General features: G+C 42.7%; 1 protein-coding gene across 3 annotated transcripts in view; it reads left to right on the top strand.

Annotated features, from left to right (window-relative positions):
* The window catches only part of AMOTL1 (angiomotin like 1), a 126,077-nt gene that overhangs the window by 15,601 nt on the left and 86,782 nt on the right, over positions 1-23,694 (top strand). The window contains exon 1 of one of the 3 annotated variants that reach the window (XM_012444847.3): positions 8,575-8,680. The exons of 1 other annotated variant lie outside the window; for it this stretch is intronic. In XM_012444847.3, coding sequence (XP_012300270.2) covers positions 8,632-8,680 — 49 coding nt within the window. In that variant the 5' untranslated portion in view covers positions 8,575-8,631. Of the gene's footprint in view, positions 1-8,574; positions 8,681-10,440; positions 10,486-23,694 lie in introns of those variants that run through there. One more of the 3 variants, XM_064365434.1, reaches the window with a different exon arrangement.

The raw sequence follows: 23,694 nt of genomic DNA on the forward strand, positions 1-23,694 counted from the left end.
AAAGTGGATTTTCATCTTTCTGCTCCCACAATATCATGTGCCTGTTTCCTCATTTAGGTTGAGATTCTGAGTGCCTAGAAATATAGGCCCTCAAATATCCTAAACCAGTGGTTCTCAGTGTGGTCCGTGGGCAAGCAGCATCAGCACCATCAGAGAATTTGTTGCAAATGCAGATTCTTGGGCCCCATATAGGCCTACTGAATCAGAAACTCTGGAGTGGGCCCCGCAATCTGTGTTTTAACAAGGCTTCAGGTGATACTGATACAGCTAAAGTTTGAGAACTACTTCCCTAATGGCACTGAGGATTCTGAGTCTTCCGTTTTCAACAGGACTCACTCAAAGCTCTAAAGAGGCGGCATCTTTTGGGTAGATACTGTGATCAAATACGTAGACTGTGGAGTTTACTTTCAGGTTTTCATTTAATCCTTTTATAGTTGTTTATCCCAAACTGGCCATTTTCTGATGTTCTCTTTCTTTCCTGTATTTAATTTGAAACCCCTATTGTATATACCTTACGTCGCATAGGTTGAATAGAAAGGGGCATTCCCAGACACCCAGGTAAAGGAAACAACATTCCTAAAGAGCTTTCCTGGGCCATCCCTGTATCCTTAGCACAGGGTACCTGCAGGGACTGTACTTCCTTTGCCTCTTTTAAGTTCCTGGAACTCTCTGAGAACTTTTCTGCCACAAGATCTTTGCAAATGATATTTGCCTGGGCTGGAATGCTCTTCCTGCCTCCTTTATGTGGCCAAACCTTCTTGTCTTTTGGGTCTTTATTTACATATCTCCTTGGAGAAGGCTTCCTTTTTCATCTTCTCTAAATGGCCACTTTCTCCCTAGTTATTAACCCCTGTTATTGCAGTCTCAGTCTGCTCCTTTTCTTCATTACAAATAGGCCAGTTTGTAATTGTAGACTCATTTATATGTTTTAGTAAAACAAAGCCCATACCAGGGTATTCAAGCATCTAGTAGAGTATGTGGATTATCAATGTAATCAATATTTTTTTTTGGTAGTACTGGGGAAACGGTGTCATTCTGCCAGCCAGGCTGGAGTACAATGGTGCCATCCTAGCTCACTGTAACCTCAAACTCCACCACACCTAGCCAGTTTTTTTTTTTTTTTTTTTTTGTAGAGACAGGCTTTCATATGTTGCTCAGGCTGATCTTGAACTCCTGGCATCAAGCCATCTTCCCACCTGGGCTTCCCAAAGTGCTAGGATTACAGGAATAAGTCAATGTGCTCAGCCAGTATTTCTGAATGAATGAATGAACCATTATAGCTCCCACATACCTTGCCTTCTTTTAAACTCTGTTGTGCTTTCAGTTAATCCTCTAGTTAGGACTTATTTTTTTCTTTCTTCTTTTTCTTTTTTTTTCTTTTTTGAGATGGAATCTTGCTCTGTCACCCAGGCTAGAGTGCAGTGGCGTCACTGCAAACTCGGCCTCCCATTTTCCTGCCTCAGCCTCCTGAGTACCTGACATTACAGGCACCCATAACCATGCCTGGCTAATTTTTGATTTTTAGTAGAGACAGAGTTTCACCACGTTGGCCAGGCTTGTCTCCAACTCATGACCTCAAGTGATCCACCTGCCTTGGCCTCCCAAAGTGCTGAGATTACAGGCGTGAGCCGCTGCACCTGGCCAGGACTTAATTTTTTCTAGCTATTTCTAATTATTCCTCTCTCTACTTTGGACTTTTCTGAAGACTTCTACTTAGCATGATACTGGCTCTGTGGTTGACATGCAATAAATGCTTTCTGATTTCTTGATCAATAACTTATAGAATATTTAAAAAGATATAAATTTTAACTCCTTCCTCACTTTGAGTTTATGCTGTAAAATAAATTTTTCTCCTGAATGGAACCATCTAGAGTGTCTGTAGTCATTAGGAACGGTGAGAATTTCCCCACTTCTCTGTCTTTTCTTGGCTTTTATAATGGTATAAGACTGTTGGTCTGTAGTGCATCTTCTGGAGAGAAAAGAACTAAAATTGCTGTACTGATTGTGGAAGGGTCATTTCTCTCACTATTCTTTCTGTCTATGAACTGACAAGTTACGTTTTCAGTATGAAACATACAATTAGTTTCAAAATGGGGATTACAAGGGTTCTTTAGGGTGAACATTCTGATCTACGTTGTCTTCAGTTATTGTGAAAATCCTAATTTTTAATAGTGGCTTTGTGTTGTTGTTTTAGAAACTCAGTATGATTCCAGTTTTAGAAACAAAAAAGTGTCTATATCATCACTGGAAATAACAGAGTAAAACATGATTAGTTTTTTTGTTCATGAAAAGAGGAGAGGGAAGCAATCATAATAGAATATGATATATTGTAGGGTGGATGGGACTGAAGCTGCTTTCTGTTAGTGTGCAATTGGATTCACCCAGTATCTCAATGGAATGATGAATATGATTAGAAGCTTGGGAGCTTCTTTTCAAGTGGGCAATGTCAATTAATCAACTAACTCAGTGCTTCTCAATCAGGAGCACTTTTGCCCTCTAGGGGACATTTGGCAATGTCTGGAGACAGTTTTTGTTTTTATAAATGAAAGTAGAGGGGGTGGTTGCCACTGGCATCTAGTGGGTAGAGGCCATCCCTACAAAGCACCGGGCAGTTTCTCACAACAAAGAATCATTAGCCCCAAATGTCAGAGGGCCATGGGTGAGAAACCATGCAATAACAGATCAGCCAAAAAAGTATTATGAGTTTTCAATGCTACCAAAGTTTTGGTCATAGTAGTAGCAAATAATGTTTAGAATAATCGTCATGTATTGAATATCTACTGCATGCCAGGATCTTCATATTCACAGCTGCTGTGTCTCAGTTTGTGTCTGACCCCAGGCTTGTTTGGGGCCAATGTCTCCACCCTTCTTCCTTACCCATTTGGTGCAGGTGCATTTTCTCTGGACATCAGCATATCTATCTTCAGTTTCTTGTGTTTATGTAGATAAAATTATGTATTTAGTGCATATTAGGTAATATGCTTACAGGAGAAAGCAGTCAAGCAAGAAGAGACTGGTGTGTCACTCTGGGTGTGAAACTAAAAACATCCCGACAAACAGGCCTCAGATCTATAACTTAATAATCCAGCCACACTACCTATGTAGCATGGTATAGCACAGAGCCTGGTCCTCAGTAGGTACTTAATAAATATTTGTTGGGAAACTTTTTTCATAATCCACACAGAGTCCTTGGGTAAGCTTCAAAATGAGCAGGGTTTTTAAATGATCTCTTCTGTTGCATAACATTTCATTTGTTCCAGGAGCAGTTTCTTCATCCACGGGCACCTGATATTTCCAGAACTACACAGATGTTGTACCTTGTGTATCTTCCCACTTACCCTCCACATTTTCCTCTTCTTTGTTTTTCACTCTTCCACTCTGAGTCAATTTGGTCCTGACAAAGGCTAATCCCCTTGCCCTTTCTTCTCCTTGCAGCAATGTACACCCCGCACCCTCTGCCTGAGGCACTGCCAGTATTCCCTGACTTTTGCTCCTGCCAACAGTTTGCAGGGGGAGGGCATGTGTCAAAAGCTTATTTGAGAGTATGATTTTATATTTAGAAAAGAAGGAAAAAACAGACTAGAGTTGACCCTTGAACAATGCAGGAGTCACGGGCACTGACCCTCTCGCACAGTTGAAAATCCAAATATAACTTTTGACTCCCCAAAACTTAACTACTAATAGCCTCCTGTTGACTAGAAGTCTTAACAATAATATAAACAGTTGATTAATACATATTTCATATGTCATATGTATTAATACTGTGTTCTTACAATAAAGATTAAGCTAGAGAAAAGAAAATGTTATTAAGAAAATCTTAAGGAAGAGACAATTATCATAAAGTCTTCATCCTTGTCATCTTCACATTGAGTAGGCTGAGGAGGAGGAAGAAGAGGAGGGGTTGGGCTTGCTGGCTCAGGGTGGCAGAGGTGGAAGAAGATCTGTGTGTAAGTTGCCCTGCACTGTTCAAACCTGTGTTGTGCAAGGGTCTGCTGTCTTGCCATTGAAAACAAAGGACTGAAAGAAAAGCTTGGAAAAAATCTTCTCGCCTGGTGATCATATAGGGGTTTATTAACTCTGGGGTTGATGTGACCATCTTATGTTTATAAAAAGAAGAGTTTAAAAGAAAAGGTATTGAGAAGCATGGCAGTATATGCTCTCCTTCCATGTGTACATGCCTTTGCTCGAAATCTCCTCCTCCTCTCAGCACCTGAATTTCTTGGAACCTGCCCCTTTTTCCCTGTGCAAAATCAATCATTCCTCTATGCTCCCGTAATGCTTTGTGATTAATCTCTAGTATGTTCATCATCATCTTTTCTCTTTAGCATATTACACTCTGATGTAGCAAATACTTCTGAAAGAGAGTTGCAAGAGCACTGTGACTGACTGCAGTAAGCCAGCTGGAAACCTCCATGTGCTAGGAGTGGATTCCAGGACTGCACCTTTAGAGATTCAGAAATTTGGAGGTGGAACATGAGTTTAAAATTTTACATGCTTTGGTTCATAAGTTACACTTCGGAAAGTGCTTAAACTTGAACTTAAAAAATATCCCTACTTGTTCTAGGAGCAAAACAAGCATTTTGATCAAAGCAGCCTGGGTGCATTCAATCATTGTTCATTCAGCAGTCCTTATGAACTACTAATTGTAGTAACCTGTCCCAGGTGAGGCTGTGTGCAGTAGCTGTCCCTTACGTAGTCAGGTTCATCCCCTCTCCTTTTGCTGTTTGTCTTCTCTGTCTTTGCAAGCCCAAGCCCATTCTTAGGGCCCATTCAGTCAAAGTATTAGCCGATAAGTACTTTCAATGTTTGTCCTGGCCGGGGCGGTGGAGGAGGGTGATGCTAAGAAAAGTAAGAGGGGAAATAGATTTGCATTTTAATAGAGTATTTAAATTCCTTGGTATTTCAAATTACTGGAGAAAAGAAGGGTTTCTAACTTTTACTGAATTCCTAGATGTGCCCAGCACTTGACCTGTATTATCTCATTTAAGCCTTGCAATAAGTTTATGAGGTGTTACTATTTTACAGAGGAGGAAGCTGAGACCCTCCATGTCTGGAAATAGGTTAGATGGAACATGGACTAGAAGCAGGTCTTACTGTAGAGGCCCTGCTCATTCTCCTCTATCCAGATGCCTCTGTTACCTCAACATTCTTCCCACGTCTATGCTGGTTGGGAACAGCTTGGGATCACTGGAACATCCTGGTACTTGTCCTGTTTTGAGTGAAAGACTGCTCTCTGGGCTGCCCCAAAGAGCACTAAAGATTGGCCCATAATCTTCTTAACTTTTCTAGGAGTGAGTGAATGACAACTTGGGTCACTTTAGAAAGGATACTGAAGTGTATGACATCCAAGGATGAGTGCATAGATCCAAAGCAAGCACGATGTGGACTAGTTCACTACCTTGTTGTTAGTGAAGGTGTGTTCATTTTTTATTGTAAACATACCTTGTTTCTATTTGATGAAAACCAGACATCAGAATCTCCAGACAAGTGTACATGTTACTGATGACGTCTTGCTAGTCAAATTCAGTCTTTTTTGCAGGCGTTAGTTCTTGAACAATAGATTCAGGAACTAAGTTAAGGCCTGAAAAGAGTATTTGTTTTCTGCATTTGATATAGAGCTTATTGACAGATGAGGAAGTTAAGGCACAGGAGGGAAACATTGGCCTCAGCAGTGCTTTCTGCCTGTGCTGCCATTATCTGATTGCTGGGTATTAATTTGAGGAGTCTAGGCTAAGTCTACCTGATTGACTCAGAAGATTCTTGAACCCACAAGCTGTGCCTAGAACTTCATTGCAGGTCTAAGAATCTGTAGCATTTGATCCAGTGACCCACTTCTTAAAACTTCCTCTGGCTTCCATGTCTTTAAATTTTCCCAGTTCTTCTACTTCTCCAGCCTCTTCCTCTTGTCCCTCCTTCTTTCCCTATTTTCCAATTGTGGACATTCCCCAAGTGAACTGATCTTCGAAGCTTCATCTCTCTTCTTCGCTACACCTCCATCCTTAGCTTCCCATCCAGTCCCTTGTTCCTTGTTTCTTCTTGCCCAGAGGACGGTAAGTTACTCAGCATCTTTCTCAAACCATTTCCTCTTTTCAACTATGATGCATCTGTCATTGGTCTAATGATCCATTCTTCTAAGACGGAAAGATCTATTCTTCCTATGACTGGCCTCAAAGTCTAGGTTAACTTGATTACTTTGCCCTTTTCCCCAGGATAAACAATGAATCAACGAGAAGAATAAAATCTTGCTTCAAATATTTGGTATCTTTATGACATTTGGTATCTTCAAAGATGTGTTATCTCTCATTTCCTTTCTATCACTTCTATCAGCCTCACATGTCATTGCTTCCTGCAACTATCCCAGATGATCTCTTGAAATAGTAATAGCAAGTGTATGTTGAATCCTTCATGTATGGTGCCAAGCATTTTACATCTGTTACTTTCTTCAGTCCTCACAACCACCCTGTGAGATGCTGTTTTCTTCATCTTGCCAAAAAGAATACTGAGGTTTACAGAAGTTAGGCAACTTGCTCAGCGTCACACAGATACTGAATGGTGGAGCCTCCACTCAGCTCATGCCTGTTTTGTTCTAAACTGGATGGTTGTAACTTGGAAATTCTGCTGCTTCCTAGAATATAGGATGGTATATAGGAGCAGGCAATTAGTGAAGGTTAGTTTCCTTTCTTCTTTTTCTATCCATCACTTTTTCCTCAATTTGTACTGAATCCATGTAGGTGCTAGGTGAATCAGTGGTCCCTTCACTGTCCATAAAATACCACTTCAGCTCCTAATTTGCGATTCGGGGTTCACGGTGTGTGATAGAAGGCACATTGAGGCAGAAGTTGTTCTGTAACATTGGACAAGTCATTCAACAGCTATGCCTGAGCTGCTTCATGTGGCAAGTGAAAGGTTTGGTTGACTCTCTCTTTGATTCTTTCCAGGTCTACATTTTTGTGACGTTATTATTCTGCCTTCCCTTGTTTTATCCTCGTTTCTAGTAAAAACCCTTTCCTCTATGTCTTTTTTCCAAGCACCCAGACCTTGTCAGCTCCCTCTTGGCTGTTGCCTCTGCTTGCCCAGGGCTGCCTTTTCCTCTTCCTGCTGCGTCTGAACTCCATCACCCTCCCAGGCTCTTCCTTCTGTGTAAAGTTAGTCCTTCTCTCTGCCTTTTCCAGTCATCTGCCGTACTTGGATCTCCTGCATTGTGGCCTGCCTGTTTTCTGTTCACACATCTTGTCTTCTTAGATAACAGGTCCTTGAAGCGCTGGCTGGTCAGCTGCGCTAAGTTTCTTTTGTGTGCTAAGTTTCTTGTGTGTACCAGGGTAGGTGACTTCAAATGGAGTAGGTATTTCATAAATAATTGTTAAATGATTGCATTTGGGCTTTATCTCAAGAGCAGAGGTTACTCAGCAGGAATGCCCATCAGGGGAATCAGAATCAGGACACACAACCGACCAGAACTGACGAGGGTAGAACTGCTGGCAGACTAGTTAGGGAATTCCCACAATCCGGGGAGAAGTCCCTGAAGGCCCGGCCTAGTGAACAGGTGAAAAAAGGCAGGGATCACCAGATAAAAGAGGCTTGGTGTGCGCTGACTCTCCCGCTGCCCCACTGACAATCCTGGGCAGCAGCCTCACTGTTACCCGGCTTTCTCTTCTCCAAGCAGTAGAGCTGCCCAAGTAAGCCAGGCACACGTGCTAAGGGGCAGGCTCGGGCACCCGAGATCAGGGCTCCCAGAGAGCAGGCGGTATAAACCAACATAATGGGGTGGATGAGTAGTTCTTAGCACAGCCCGATTTTAAGAAGTGCGGCAACATTTTCCCAGAGTCACTTACTTTCTTTGCCTCTGCTGAGGCAGATAACAGCCTGCGGATTTGTGGCCAGAGGATGTACGGTTCTGCGAACACATTTCATATCCAAGGCTGCCAGGCCTGTTTAGGCCCTTCTGTTTGTCAACGGAGCACATAGTAGCAGCTTATCGCCCAATCTCAAGTGGGTGATGGAAGCACTGGGGCCTGAGGAATGCTGAGAAAAGTGTGGCCACTTTCCACCTGGAAATTCCACTTAAGAAGAAAAAAAAAACAACCTAAGCAGAACCTAACGTAGACTTTCGGGCAGATCCGGAAACAGATTTTTGGCCGGCATTGGCCTGGTGGGAAGAAAGACAAAGTGGAGGGAGAACTGGTGAGTCTGAAATTAATCAGAACGCGGCAAGGGACAAAGCAAAGGAGGCTGCCGCCCTCCTAAGTCTCAGGGAGACACGTCAGCCGCGGCTCCGGGCACTTTTGTCCTGGCGGTCTCGCGGCCGGGGAGGGGCGGCGGGCGTCTGCGGACGGACTCTAGGGCCCAGCGGCCGGGCGCCGCGGCGAGGGCGGAGTGTGGGGTTACGGCGACGAGCCCGGGCGACCCTCCCCGGCCCGGGCGCGGGGAGAGGGGAGCGCGGACGGCGGCGGGAGCGCGCGGGGAGCTCTGAGACCCAGCAGCGCCTGTCGGTTTTGGGGCTGGAGGTGAAGCCCTGCGTGAATGGGGTTGGTTGTCTGGCGCCGCTTCCCCGCGCTGCCCCAGGCCGTGTCCAGCGCGCTGCCCGGCGGCCGCCTTCCCCAACCCCGGGACTGAACTAGCCATGATCGCCCCATGTGGAGGACAAAGTTGCGCCGGGGAACTTGTGAGCCTGCCGTGAAAGGTAAGCAGCCGCCGCTCGAGGTGCCGGGAGGGCGCCTCCGAGGCTCCCACGCGGAGAACCCAGACGCCCCGGGCTCCCCGGCCCCTGCTGCTCAGGGAAGGGGGCAGCTCCTGGGGCCCGAGGCTGAGATCCCACAGTGCTGTTGTTTTTAAGCGGGTTTCCTGCCCCGCTTCAGGTCCTGTTGCCCACGGGCCCGGCCTCAGAGCCCTGCCGCCCCGCGACCCAAGTAGGCTGAAGCTGTGGCTCCGGGGTGCGGGCCCGGGGTGCGGCGCGCCAGATGCGGGGCTGGCCTTTTCGGAGGGGCGCAGCCATATGGTCCGAGTCTCCGTGGCGCGCCCGCGCAGGAGTCTCGCTGCGAGGGAGGGGACGGAAGGGGGTGTCCGGCGCCGCTTCCCCCGCGCGAGACAAAGGCGCGCGCACCGGCCCGCCCGACGGGCTCCGGAGCTCGGGGCTGGACCCTTCCTGCCCGCGGGCCAGGCCCGGCTCCGGCGGGTGGCGGCGACGAAGGGTTGCACCGCGGCCCCAGACGCCCGGATCGCGTTGGCTGCTGCTCCTTCTTTGTTCTCTCCCTAGACAAGCTTCTTTGACAGACTGGAGAGTTAGATCCAGCTCCCGCTTGCCTGTTAGGGCTGCCTTTACGATAATCCGGTTTCGGGGCGGAAACATTTAAACTTTCCAAATGGAACTGTTTTTTCTTGGAATGTGACATTCGTGGCAGGAGGGAGAGTGGCGCGTCGGCCGACGACAGCCGAGCGGAGCCGGGGCCCAGCGCCGGGACAGGGGCCAAGCGTGCCCCAAAGGCTGCCGGGCTGGAGGACACGGCGGCCGAGCCTGGGAGCCCCGGCGCGCACGTCTAGGGCCTCCGCCGCCCGGACTGCGCTGGCGGCGGCGCGTCCAAGTTTCCCCTCCTAGAGCCCCAGGCCGAGAATCCTGGGTCCCCGTGCACAGCTCCCGCGCGTCGCCCACCCTGCTTTTCCAGTCTTAGTAGGAAGACTTTCCCTTTCCATTTTTGTTCGAAGATTTTTGCCTTTTTGGCTTCGGTGTCGGCTTCCTGTCTCCGAGTGGCAAATAGCTTTTGGCCCGGTTAGCGTGTGGATCACCTGGACTGGGGTTTCAGAGGTCAGGGCCCTGATCGTGTCGCCTCCTGAGACGATGCGGTTTGGACCCAACGTTTTGTCCCCGTGGTCCCTCAGCTCCCTTTCTCTGTGAGGCCTTGGTTGCCCATGTTCTTCTCCGGGGGCAGGTTATGAGGATCGAGTTTTTGTACTGCTTGCAGAATTCCTTGGTGGTGGTGAGGTACAGTTGTGATACGTCGAAGATGCTTTCGGCTAACTAAAACAGTTACGTGCTAACCTGTTCACCATAAACGAATTAAACCAGAATAGAGGGATATTAATAGCTACAGTTCCAGAACATTTCCTTCCTTTTCGGGAAGCAAAAAGTCAGGGCTTGAAATATTAAACAGTCATGGCTCCCTGCTTCCAAAACTGGCCTATGGGTCACTGCCAAACTGGCTCAGATTTCCCCTGGCTGCCTACCACTCCTGGGCCCGGCAGCTGTGGAAGTCAGACCCAGGTTAACAGTTAAGGAACTCTGTAGACTGCAAGGTCTTGAAGCATCTATAGCAACTGACATTTACCTCCTACCAAGGTGCTCTAAGCATTATAGTGTATCCACTATGAAGGCTCTTTATGAGAATAATGTGGGAACAATAGTTTAGTACACTTTGAACTGTTAGTAAAGGGTGGAAAAGCATTCATTTGACCAGAAGGAAAGAAAGTACCGATTCTACCAGAATGAAAGGGGTAAGACGTACAGTAGAAGGCCTCACACAGGCTCTACTTTTCCTTACGGTGTTGGCGCGGGTGCCGGGGAGGGGGCGGAGAGGGATAAGGATGTTTACTTCTTGTATGGATGCACTTTTGTTTTTCTGAGATGCTTTTTTCAAGATAAATAGGGAAACCTTTGTCAACCTGTAAGTGTATAGGAGAGAACATGCTGTACCTGTGACTCCCCTCTCCCTGCCCCTTCTTTTTAAAATGCACGGAAGTCTTGGTCTTTCAGGTTCTTTGCAGGTGATGGAGGATGTAGAATACTAATGTTCCAAAGGGCGTGTGGAGATCAAAACATTTAAAAATACATATTTTCATGGAAGCTAATGGAGGATTTTCAGTTTAAATGAGATGTTAAAGTGCTGTCCTTAAGAAAAGCGCATGCATGCAGAAATGTGAGTGATTTTATGGGAAGGCACTCTGCTGATTAGACTTGAGAGTGTCTGCCCTGGGCCAGTTAATCTGGAGGCTCCTGTGGGTAGAGCTCGGCTTTTCTGATGTCTGCCGCTGTGGAAAAGTGTGGACCCAGGGCCTAGGGAAAAGATGGCTGAACTAATTGAAAGTAGCAGGCTGGCTGGGGAGAGTTCTGTTGAAAAGTACAGCCTCTAGGTACCAGAGCTGCATTTCTTCATAGTAATTTGTGAAAATGCTTTGAAAATGATAAAACACTATATAATGTAAGACTTTTGAAAAAAATAATGACATGAAATGGAAATTGCTAGTGAAAATTGTAAAAGTTTAATTTTTCAGTCCAATAAATTTAAAAGAAGTAACTTTGTAAGACCCGTTAACATTTGTGACATAAAATTCCCCCAAAGTAAGCTTTTCTCTTTTCTTTTTTTTTGGGGGGGGTGGGTGGGTGGGGGTGGCTATCTGCATTTTAAATGCATAAGGAAGCTCAGGTCAGGAAATTCTGCAGTGTTTTCAATAATTTTCCCCCTATTTTTCATTAATTTTGGCAGGTTCTTATGACTCAGAATTTAGTAGGTAATAAAATCCTTGAAAAGCAAGGGGTAGCACGGAGGTCAAGTAAAAGGAGATACTTGGTTACAGGGTTTGTTGGAAATAGACTGAGGCTGTTGTGGTTTTATGTTTTGTTTTGGTTTTCTGTTTGCCTAGTGATTTTTTTAAAGTTAATTTTGTTGGCTTGGCTTTGTTTCGTCTTGGAGGAGAGGTACAATGTAAATCTTGGCAATTGTGGGTAAGGCAGTCCTCTGCATTTGCTGGAAGGAAGCCACTCCTGCTCTTGGTTTATGTCTTGGCACCAAGCTGGTTCTCCTTTAACTTGTGAGGCCCTTGGCTCTGCCCTCATGGCTAGGCCTTGTGAAATCTTAGGGTATATTCATTTTGGACACTCAGGGCAGGACTCCTGGACTCCTAAAGGGATTCATCAGGCATTTTTTTTCCCCCAGCATTTTCCCCCCAACTTTTAGGAGGGGGTAGGAGAGTAGCTCTAAGGTGGTGGAAATGCATCCTTGTTAAGATACTGAAGAATTAGATTTAAGTTTTCAAAAACTGTCATCCTACTGTGTGTGTTTAAACCTGTGTTTGAGACCTCACTGGCCAATATTGCAGCTATGTACCTCTATTTTGTCATTTTGTTTTTATAAAGTGTCTACCGTTTCCTTTTTTTTTTTTTTTGTAACTTTTTGTGTTGAAACGATCATAGCTTCATAGAGAGTTGCAAAAATTACTAGTAGCGAGGTCCTGCATACCCTTCACCCAGTTTCCCCCATTGGTAACATCTTACATAACCATAGTACAATAGCAGAACCAGGACATTGACATTGGCACAGTCCACAGAGCATATTCAGTTTTCACCAGTTTCACATGTACATGTGACATTTGTATTTCTCTGTGTATACTTCTGTGCGGTTTTTCATGTGTTGATTCATGTAACTGCCACCACAACCAAAGTACAGGCTATTCTGTCCCCTCAAGGATCTCCCTGATGCTATACCTCTAGGGTTGCACCAGCCTTCTTCTCCCCACCCTGTTGCTAAATGCTTAGCAACCATTACCCCTGTTCACTCTATCTACAATTTTGTCATTTTGAGAATGTTACATAAATATAATCACGTAATATGCGAACTTTTGAGATTGGCTTTTCACTCAGCCTAATGCCCTGGAGATCCATCTAAATTTTTGCTTCTGTCAATCATTTGTTTCTTTTCATTGCTGAGTAGTATTCCATGACATGGATGCACTATGGTTTCTTCAACCGTTCACCTATGGGTTTTTTCCAGTTCATGACTATTGTACATAAAGTTTTCGTGAACGTTTATATATAGGTGTTTGTGTGAACATAAGTTTTTATTTCTCTGGTGTAAATGCCCATGACTGCGATTGCTGGATTGTATGGTAAGTGTGTGTTCGTTTTTTATGAAATTGCCAAACTTCCAGAGTGGCTGCACCGTTTTACATTCCTATCAGCCGTGTCTGAGAGATCCAGTTTCTCCGCATCCTCACGAGCATTTGGTGGTGTCACTGTTTTTCATTTTAGTCATCCTAATAGGTGTTCTACTCTTATCATGGCTTTAATTTGTACCACAGTATTGGCTGATGATGTTGAATGTCTTTTTCATGTGCTTTTTTGCTATCTATATATCCTTTTTTGGTGAAATAACTATTCATGCTTTTTGCCCATTCCCTAACTGGATTATTTATTTTACTGCAGAACTTTAAGATTTCTTTACATATTCTAGGTACAAGTCCTTAGTCAGATTTCTGGCTCGTGTATGTATTTTTCCAAGTATGTAGCATATCTTTTTAGGCCCTAACCCCAGGATCTTTTGCAGATCAAAAGTTTTCAATTTTGGTAAAGTCCAGTTTATAGATTTTTTTTTTCTTTAAGGATGGTGCTTTTGATGTCACATCTAAAAACATTTTGCCTAGGCCCATGTCTCAAACATTTTCTACTGAAAATGTTTTTCTAAATAAAAGTTTTATAGTTTTACATTTTATTTTTAAATTATAGCTCACTTTTATCCCTCTTAAGAGTTTGTATGTCTTGCTGTTGATCTTATAAACCATCTATTAGGTCTCGAATATACACAGATAAACTGTCAGGTGTAGTTCCCACTCTGAAGTACTCACAGATTAGGGGTGTGGCATGTGGACATTACCATGTGTTGCTGCTATGATGGGACACGTGTGATGTGCTGTGGGAGCTCTGAGCAGAAAGGAGAGAGGGCTTACTTTGGTCCAGGCAATCAGGGAGAGTGTCCCTGGGCATGCTGCTCAAGCATGGTGGGAATAAAATTGGTTTGCTTTTGGTCTAGTTTTTGGATCTTTATTGCCATGAATTCTTTAGAGTGTGTTACTCTGATTCTTGAGCATATGGTGATTGAGTTGGCTTACACTGAATGGTTGAGTTTTTTGAACAGCACATGGCATGATAGCTTAAAAGAAAGTGAAAACACAGTACTCAGCAACATAAACAGTATGAATGAAGTTAAATAGATTAAGAGTTAAGTATATGTTAAAACGAGAAAGGAGAGGTAGTATTTTGGATTAAGAACAGGTAGCTCTGTTTGTATGCTGGCCCTGCCACCTCCTTGCTATGTGACCTCGGAATTGTACATGCTGAAGCCTTATCAGTAAATGGGGAAAATAATAGTTCTTCCCTCGTAGAGCTGCATAAGGGCAAAGTGAAGTAATGCTCACAATGCTGGGCACCTTGAAAGCATTCAGTAAATGCTTGCTGCCATTTCACAGGCACTCCGTCATTTAAGCCCCACGATAGCCGTAGAAGATTATTGTGGGGAGGAGGTGTGTCTACCACGCTGTGACTGGGTATGTGGCTACCATATTGCCTTGGTGAATCACTTAGGCTCTGTAAAGTAAATGTGTTTACTAAGTATTTATCTTCTAAGGTTATTGTGGGGCTTAAATGACATTGTGTCATTGAAAGAGCTACAAAAGAGGTGAAATTTGGTACAAAATAGTTTTCTTAAAAAATTGTTTTCTGCTTTCTCAGTATCTTTTTGGAACAGCATCTTTGGATTTCAGTGCTCTGCGTCTCCTGACGGTAAGTTTCACTGCTACCCGGGGCACTTGGTAAAGTTGCATAGACGTATTTAGGGACCATAGACATACTCGAGGATGTCATGGAGGTTCCTGCAGTGGATGGCTGGTTAAGCTCGGGTCTCTGAGGAACCTCCAAACGGAGGTGTTTTGGAGGCACATTGATAAGTAGTTGTATTAATGACCAAAGGAAAGCTCAGTGCTGGAAAATTGCTTGAGGAGATGTTGAAATATTAAGAGATTCAGCTTCCTCACAGTAGAGAAATAAAGCTCCATGACATTTTTTTTCCTAGCAGTTTAGGACAAATGTGATCTGGCCTTCATCCATTTTTTTTCAAGTTTTAGACCTACACTGTCCGTAGTAACCACTAGTCACTTGTGGCTATTTAAATTAATGAAAATTAAATGAAATGAAAAATTCAGGCCCTCAGTCACACTAGCCACAGTTCAAGTGCTTAATAGCCACTTCCATCATGGCAGCAATTTCTGTTAAGCAGTGTTGCTCTACAGTGAGATTGGCTCTGCTGTCTGATGGCAACACCACTAGACTTTAGAGGTTAAGACAGGGACATTTTGAATGAAATGTGCCACATCTCCCTTGGAGGGTTGGTGTGAACTGATTGGGAATGCTCTGTTCACTTGAATCTCATTTTGCCAGTTCTGTTTTTGGAGGCTCATTCCATTTGAAAGGCGGGTCAGCATGGCAACTGAGTTATGCTAGCAGCAAAGCTTACCAGGCCATTATCAAGAGATGTCTGCCGTTTCTAAAGATGTTCCATTATTGGGATTCTCCCAGGGATCTGGCCCTCAAGAGAAGCAAATAGAAATGCCTGGGTGCAATTAGCACAGAAAGGTCCTTCTCCTACAGAGGACTATCAGAGGTCAGCCTGGACTTCTCCACCTTGGATCTGTTCCACTGCTGAACCAACCTTTGTCAAGGAGAGGCAGGCATCTGGCCCTTGTTCATCTCTCCAGTGTTTGCACATGCTTAGATACCATTCCACACTGCATCATCCTACTGACTCATTTGAAAGTGTTCTGTAAGCTGTAATAAGGTTCATTTCCTTGCCCACCCTACATCCAGTCAGTCTTTAGGTCCTTGCAGTTGACTTCCAAAATACTTCTTGCATACTTTCCCTTCCTTTGCGTGTCTCTACAGCTAAACCAGTTTAAGGGCTAATTACCTGTCTCCTGGACTATTGTGATAGCCACCCACATAACAGGTCTTCCCACTTCTGTTTTCTTGCACCTCTTCTGACCTAGTCTGTCCTTTCTTCTTTCCCTCCTTCCTCCCACCTTTCCTTCACCCTTCTCAGAATAAGCCCAGCAAGACAGGGATGATAGATATCTTGTGTTCCAAGCTCGCTTTGCTTCCTCTTTGTGAGGTGGGGGCTCTAAACACACCCAGTGACCACGTGCCAGGGAGGAAGGAGGCATCTCACATTCAGCTGCTGCTTTTCAGCTATGAGGGCTGCTTTGGGTGGTATGACCCAGGAATGTGACCCCTGAAAGCAGACGTGAGGTAGGCCTTTTCCTTTCTGACAGGGGCTGTGTTCTGGAGGACTCTGGGAACCAGGTGTTTCGTGAGCAAGCCTCCTCTATCTGGGGGTCTTGGGAAAAGTAGAGAATATGAAATCCTCCGGCAAGGCCCTGTCCTCCTAAATATCACTGCAGTTATAGGTTGATTGCTCATCCTGTTGATGTGGGAAAGGTTGGAAGATAGAAGAAGGGCAGACAAAGAGATTAGAAAATGTGCTTTTTATGGAAATTAGTAAGACGCAGGGTACTCAGTGCACAGCGTTAAATTCATTTTAGAAAAACGCATGTAAAACCAATCTAGCTTCTTGAAAAGAGAAATGGTCTAATGGTCCTTTTATCTAAAAAGGTCAAAGAAAATACCTTCTGAAATCACAATAAGCTTCAATTAAGACACCTGGGAAAGCAATTTTTAAAAAGTCACAAAACCATTACAAACCTTGAAGATAATGGGGGTGTCAAGTTTGTACAAGCTAGTAGGTTTGTTAAAGGGCATAATCCTGTCAGGCTTATCCTCCTGTGGTATTGACTGGACTGGCAGATCAGAAATGAGCGGTAAGTGGCATAAAAATGGTGAATAAATTTACCTTAGCTGACTTTTAGAGTGGAGCCTGTATGGTAGTCATCAAAAAACTTAAGAATAGAGTCTAAAAAGTCTACTCTGAGATACATATCAGCTTCGCCCTGAATTGAGGCATTAAATTTCCCCAAATTCTAACATTTCTTACTTGCAGATTTATCCAAAATAAATTCCAGGAGTTTGGAGAAAGAAAATTGAAATAAAGACAAATATTTATACTTTAGTGACATTTATTATGTGACTAAAGTCACTTTATTAGTTTAGGAACAAAAAATGGGTTATGTGTAATTGTTCATAGAATAAAATACTAAATTTCTAGTATTCAATTTAGTAATTTATTTAGGCAGTAGTCACAAATACGCTAATTGAATTTACTTTGAATATTTTCAATTCTCTTATAGAGAAATGTACACGCCAAACATAAGGGAACATGACATTTCTTATTTTTGGACAGAATATAAATTAGGCAGAAATTTAGATACAGAATCACTCACTCCTCCTTAAATATCTGTTGAGTGAATAACTCTGGATTGTACAAGTCAATACTGAGGTGGAGAATTTGATGGGGTACAATAAAAGGATATATAGTTCATCCATCTGATAGTTGAGGGTCTGTCATGTGCCAGGAACTGGACTCGGTGTGGGGTGTATATCCTTTGCTCCCCATGGAATCCATATTCTATAAAAGGAACGTAATGTATTCGGATGTTGGAAAACAAGAGACAAATGAACTGGGTTCATTCTGCTCTAAGAAGAGAAGGTCAAGAAAAGATTCATAACTGTCTTTCAAGTATTTATTTTATTTGCACTTTGAAATGAGCTTAAACTGCACATATCGTGACTTCTAGAAGCTTAGAAGAATTCTCTGCTGGGGAGGGTGGCTAAATACAGATTAGGAGGATATGAAGGGCAAAGAGGCAACCAAAGAATTAATAGAAGTGTGGGGGTCTATCTTACTAGAAGTCTGTTTACATTGAGAAAATATGATGTAATGTCCTGCCTGATGGTGGGGAGGGGATCCTAATGGGCTAATTGTGATGTGCCCTGCTGATATCTTTTTTTTTTTAATTTCAGTAATTATCTCTGGAGCTTAATGATTAAGACTGCAGAGCTGGAAACCTGTATTCACCCGCGACCTGTGCCACTCACTAGCTTTGTAATCTTAGCAAAATTACTTAACCTCTCTGTCAAGTAGAGTTTCCTCATGTGATACATAGGGATCTTAATTACACCCACCTCAAGAAATTGTTAGAATTACGTTAGGTATAAGAACAATATCTGACACGTTGGAATAGTTAAGTGTTAGCTATTATGGTTGTTGCAGTTCCTATTGCAGCTTTTTTTTATGCTTATAGATTCTGTGGGTCTGGACTTGAGGCAAGGCACTGTAGGATGGCCTGTCTCTGTCCATCATTCCTGGGACTTCTGGGGCAAGAAGGCTAGGGGCGCATGGGTGGTGTGTGACTGGATTCACATGCCTGGCACCTGGGCTGGGATGATTAAAGGCTCGGTGTCTGTAGACCAGAGTGTCAGCAGTTGCCCTTCCACATGGCTTGGCTTCCTTATAGGGTCAGGCTAGTTAGAATCTTATGTGGTGGCTTAGGGCCCTAGATGTGAGTATTCCAGCAAATTGGATGGACTGCATTGTCTTTTATAATTTAATTTTGGAAGTCACATAGAGTTACTCCTCTATTCTCTCTTAAACAAGTGGAGTTATAAACCTACCTAAATTCAAGGATGTGGACCCACCTTTCTATAGGCGTGTCAAAGAATTTGCAGACATGTATTAAACTGCTACAGTCATCATCATTGATGTGTTATCATTAGATAAAATATTGAAAATGTGGCCGACAGTAAGTCTTTAACTATTTGGATTACCTGGAAACCACATTATTCTGAAGATTTGAATTTCTGTACCGTTCAAGGCAAATATTTATGGTGGTGATTTTTCTGCAGGATTGATCCTCTTCCCACTCCTTCATCTCATGCCTTATGTAACATTTTCTTGATGGTTTAGATCATTATCACGAACATCAGTAATATGGTATGTTGTCTGAATCGGGAGTGGGGATAGGCATATAGACAATACAGGTATGCAACAGTTTTCTTCCAAGAAGATGCTTTGCTCTCCATAGTTAAGATTATGGTTCCAAAATAGACAGTAACTGAAGGTACAAAATGATGATAGAATCAGCGAAAAGTGCATTTGTAAGCTCTATAAGCAAGAGGTAGTTGGTAATACCCTTGAAAGCCCTGTTTTGGTTATTCTTCTTCCCTTTAAGATATTGTACTGTGAGAGGCCTGGGCACTTGTCAGGCAGAACTTGATTAGCGCCCACAGAATAGGACGGAATCCCCAGAAACGTTATATTATGTTCTGGTCACGTTGATTTAGACATTTTTTAGACACTTATTGTAAATCTATTTTGAGACCTTTGACTTGGAAAATTTATTTAGTTATCTGTTGCATAGGACGCTAGAGAAAATGTTATACATTCTATACCTTGAAGTGAGGTTGGCCGTTTTCAAAAAAAAATTATCATTTAATTGGCTAGGCCATTAAAAGACTCACAGTTTTAGGGATGAAAATAGGCTTTAAATTGCTATGTATGTTCTGATCCTGAAGGAAGAGACTTCTCTGCACTTTCGTTAGTAAAGACCTAGTTTTTCCCTATGTTGTCAGTGAAAAGTACAGATGACTCTGAAGAAGAGATGTGAACCTCATGTTTTCACTTCTGTCCTATTATATCACAGATGAAATGAAAGAAAAGTTACGGAACAAAGGTGCTAGGGAGAGGAAAATTCCTTTTGTTTGTATATCTCAGTACAGAGGATAAGTCTGTTACCACGCCGCCCCCGTGCCCCCTCCCCGCCTCCCCTCCCTCCCCGGCTCCCAGTAACTACCCGATTGTCACTGTCTCTGAAGGTGAAGCCTCTTAGGCAGCTGAGGAGCATTCAGGCTACACTGGTTTCTGATACCTTCTCTAGGGCCGCCTAGCCCTTGCCTTGCACGCCAAAATGGCCAGGTAAGGAGACTCTGAAGAGCCTTTGGACAATACCATGTAGTCTTTTGTTTTGTTTTTTGATAGTAGGACTGGACATGTTAACCTTATTTTCTGAGTAATGGTATATTTTAGGTCTTCCCTCATCCCAAATTTTTGGAAAGTCGAAAATGTAATTTTAGCCTAGTTCATTAGCCGAATAGTCTGACCTAAACAAAACTCATCTCTTATCTGCCTGAGCATCTTGCTGCTGTTCTGTTTGAAAGAGCTCACTGATCGGATCATCTCTTGAAAGTGAACTTTACAGTGGCTATTCCTGTTATCTTTTCCCGTTTTCATGAACAGAAACTAAAATTTACTAAGCACTTCCTATGTGCTTGGAACACTGTTAATAGCCCTTTCTGTTGTCTCAGTAAATCTTCATAACAGCCCTATGTAGTAGGCCTTATTATTACTCTCACTTACTAATAAGCCAATGGGTACCAAAAAATTAAATCATTTGCTCAAGTTTACACAGCCGATCAGTGGCAGAGCCAGGATTCTTACATTGTTTAAAAAGCAGATTTGCCAGACAAAAACAGAAAGCCTGGTATGTCCTTTCTTCCTGCTTCCGCTATCGTTTTTGTTCTTTAAATCTTTCTAACACTGTGGTCTTCTGGCTTGACAACATCGTTCTCTTTCCCCTTCAGTCATCATGCCGTAACACCCTTCCCTGTGTCTAGGATCACCTGACTTCCTGCCGGGCAAGTTACTGCAATTTCTTTTCTCCTTACCTAAAACCAATCTCATGGAGCCTTTTATCCCCCCTAGTGAAATAATCATTGTTGATTTACATTCTCCATTATAAGCTTTCCTCAAGGACCGGAAGGTGCATTCTTGTGCAGGTGTTTTCCGGGTGGGCATCTAGCTCTCTCCAGACACATTTTCTTTAATCAACAGGGGTCCATTCGTCTGGCTAATACAGTTCAAGCAGTGCTTTATATCAAAGGGCCTCTGTATGTCTTCAGGTTTCACTGACGTCCAGGGGCCGTGGCCATCTTCCTTTGCCTGGGCAGGGGGATAACTCATTCTCAGTTATAACTGGTTGTCAGCATTTTTGTCTTCTGGACTTTCCCCATGGAAGAGACTGTGTCGTTTAGAACAGTGTTTCTCAAAGTGCGTTCTGTAGAACCCTGTGGGGAGGAGGTCTCTGAGACCTAAAAAGTATCTGCATAATAATGCTAAGACATACCCTCACCATGAATCAAGACACTGCTAGTAGTCAGTTAGTCTCACACTCAGAATAACAAAAAAGCCCGTTCTAGTCGAAGCAGTACAGATGATTATATTAAATCTCAAACCTTGAATATGTCTTCTTAACATCCTGTTTGATGAAATGGGAAGATACATAAAGTGCTTCTGCCGCGAACTGAGAAAAAGCACTTGTGATAGAATTGTGATATAAACATGAAACGAGATGCTTTTCTCATGGAATCCATATTTATTTGAAAGAAAAACTGGCTAACTGTGGTTATTCTGACTTGGGCATTTGGTACATATTGTCTCCAAAATAAATAAAGGGAACTTGTCATTTCAAGAAAAACTGTTTGCTGACTTGATAAAACTCAAGCTTTCAAGTGAAAATTGGATTTTGGAATTTTAGGAAACTTGTATCTGCCACCGTGAACTTGACAGTTTCCCAGTATGTAAAAGACTTCTGTTGATTGAGATCCATGGTCTATTAACAAATGGGATTTGGTCGATATTATATACTTAAATGTTTCAGTGTATGGAACATCTCTATAATTCATTGAACAATTGTTTTCCAGATGACCGCACATGATGTTACATGCAAATGTAAAAAATAACAACTCCCTTCAAAGTGAGAGATGGGCCAACGGATTTTAATGTAATACTGTACAGAGGAGTATCCATGAAAAGACCACCGTCAGGGTTTCATATCTTACGTTGCAGTTGCCTTTAAGAAAATTTCGGTTGTTGAGATTTGGTGTGGTTTCACAGAATAGTCACAATTATCTGAAGAGGCTATTAAATATGCTTTCTTTTGCCAACTACATATTTGTATGAGGACAGATATTCTTACTTCAATGAAAAATTACATAACAACAGATTGAAAGCAGGAGCAGATACGAGAATCTAGCTGTCTTATGTTAAGCCGGACATTAAAGAAAAGAAAGAAATATGCAAAATAATAAAAAAAATCTCACTTTGTTTTAAAAATGAGTTTTTTTTTATAAAAATATTTTATGTAACATATCGTGGGTTTGCTATTGTTATTTTTACATGAGTTAACATATACTTTCTAAGCTTCAGTTTCAAATGCATTAAATATTGATAGACACAGCTCACATTAACAATAACTCATTGGTTCCTCAATAATTTTAGAGTGTAAAAGGGCCCTAAAACCCAAACGTTTGAGCACTGTTGCTGCAGTGGCAAAAGCCGTAGAGCCTGGAGCCAGGCTAGCTGGGCTTGAGTCGTAGTTTTGTTCTTTACTGATTGTGTGGCACTAGTCAAGTTCCTCTCAGTGCTTTAGTGTCCTCATCTGAGCAATGGGAGGAATCATCACAGAGCTGTTATGGGGATTGAGTGAGTTAAAACGACTTGTTTAGAACAGAACAATGCCTTTCACATAGAAAATTCACAGCAGTGTTTGGTTATGTCCGTTTACCTGTAATTGGTTTGTCCCTAGAAAATTTTATTTTGCAGCATGTTTCCTTCTTAGTCTCCCTCTCAGCATCATGGCTGACGATAAATTAGGGGTTACTACACTGGGGTTTGTAGTGAACTCCATGAAATCGTACATGAAATTTGTGTGTATACATCTTCTAGACATAGGGAGAAGCTCTGTTGCTTTAGACAGATTTTTAAAGGGATATCATGAGCCAAAACAAGAAGGTCAAAGAGGAGAAAGAGGTAAGTATAGCCCCAAGCACAGTTCTTCGTCCTGTGTGTGTGTGCTTTGAGATGAACGTGGGCACTGGTATCCTAGCTCACCACTCCAGACTTCCTGAACCTGTTATTTCTGCACCGTGTGACACTTTTCTGCTTTGCGTGTTTGTCTCTCTTGATAGACCTTCAGATTTGGGTCTTATATCTAGCACTGTCTTGCTCATGGCAGATGCTCAATGTCATATATCTTTGTGGAATGAATGGCTAAATGGACAAATGAATGAGTGAATGATTCTGCCTTTTGCTGCCAGTGACCCATGATCCTTTGTAACCCCTATCACATGTATCTGGTTTTTTTTTTGTTCTTGTTTTTTTTTTTTTTTTTTTTTTTTTTTTTAAATTCTGTGAATGCTTTGGAGCAGTCAAAATTGAATTTATCTCTCAGCCTTATGGCTGAGACCCTATGACCCAGGGTCTGTCATTCCTGTTTTTGTACAGGTACAAAGGAGAAAAAGAAACCTAGTTCTCAGGAATATGAGGATTACCTGAGTTAATGCTCGTAGCATGTCATGCTCAGTAATGTTACTTTCTGTGACTTCCTTTCCCATAACTAGACAGCTGCTTGTCTTTACAGGGACTCTTTATGGCTGTAGTTGGCCACTGCCACAAACTAGTGTGCAACTGGTTTGCAATAACTCACTTAAATCCTCACAACAACTTTATGAGGATTATCCCCCTTCTTAGCAGAGGGTTTTTGAGTTTCAGATTTATCAAGCATTTATGTCTGGTATGCTAGGCATTTCGACAGCTTTATCTCATCATGTTGTTGAAATGAGTGTGTATTTTTTGTTATTCTTAGAATCACCTTGTTTCTGTTTAACAGTATTTGAGATATGACTGAAATAGCCGTATTCTCATATCTCGTCATTCAGGTTTGCACGTATAAAGTACAGGACACTGAAACTACGGACTTTAAATCTGAATTTATTGAAAAGTAACAAATTATGGGAAGCGTTCTTCACATTACTAAAGGAGTTACTGAAGGGTGCTTAGTGGTTAGTTTTAGGAAGAGTTTAATCTTCTCTACTTCTCCATTATTATTTGACTTTATTAAATCCAACACATTTTGTACTTAAAATGTGATTGA

This window comes from Aotus nancymaae, unplaced genomic scaffold (genome assembly GCF_030222135.1).
Source record: "Aotus nancymaae isolate 86718 unplaced genomic scaffold, 86718_ANA_hifiasm-v0.15.2.pri h1tg000059l, whole genome shotgun sequence".
Taxonomy (NCBI): Eukaryota; Metazoa; Chordata; class Mammalia; order Primates; family Aotidae; genus Aotus; species Aotus nancymaae.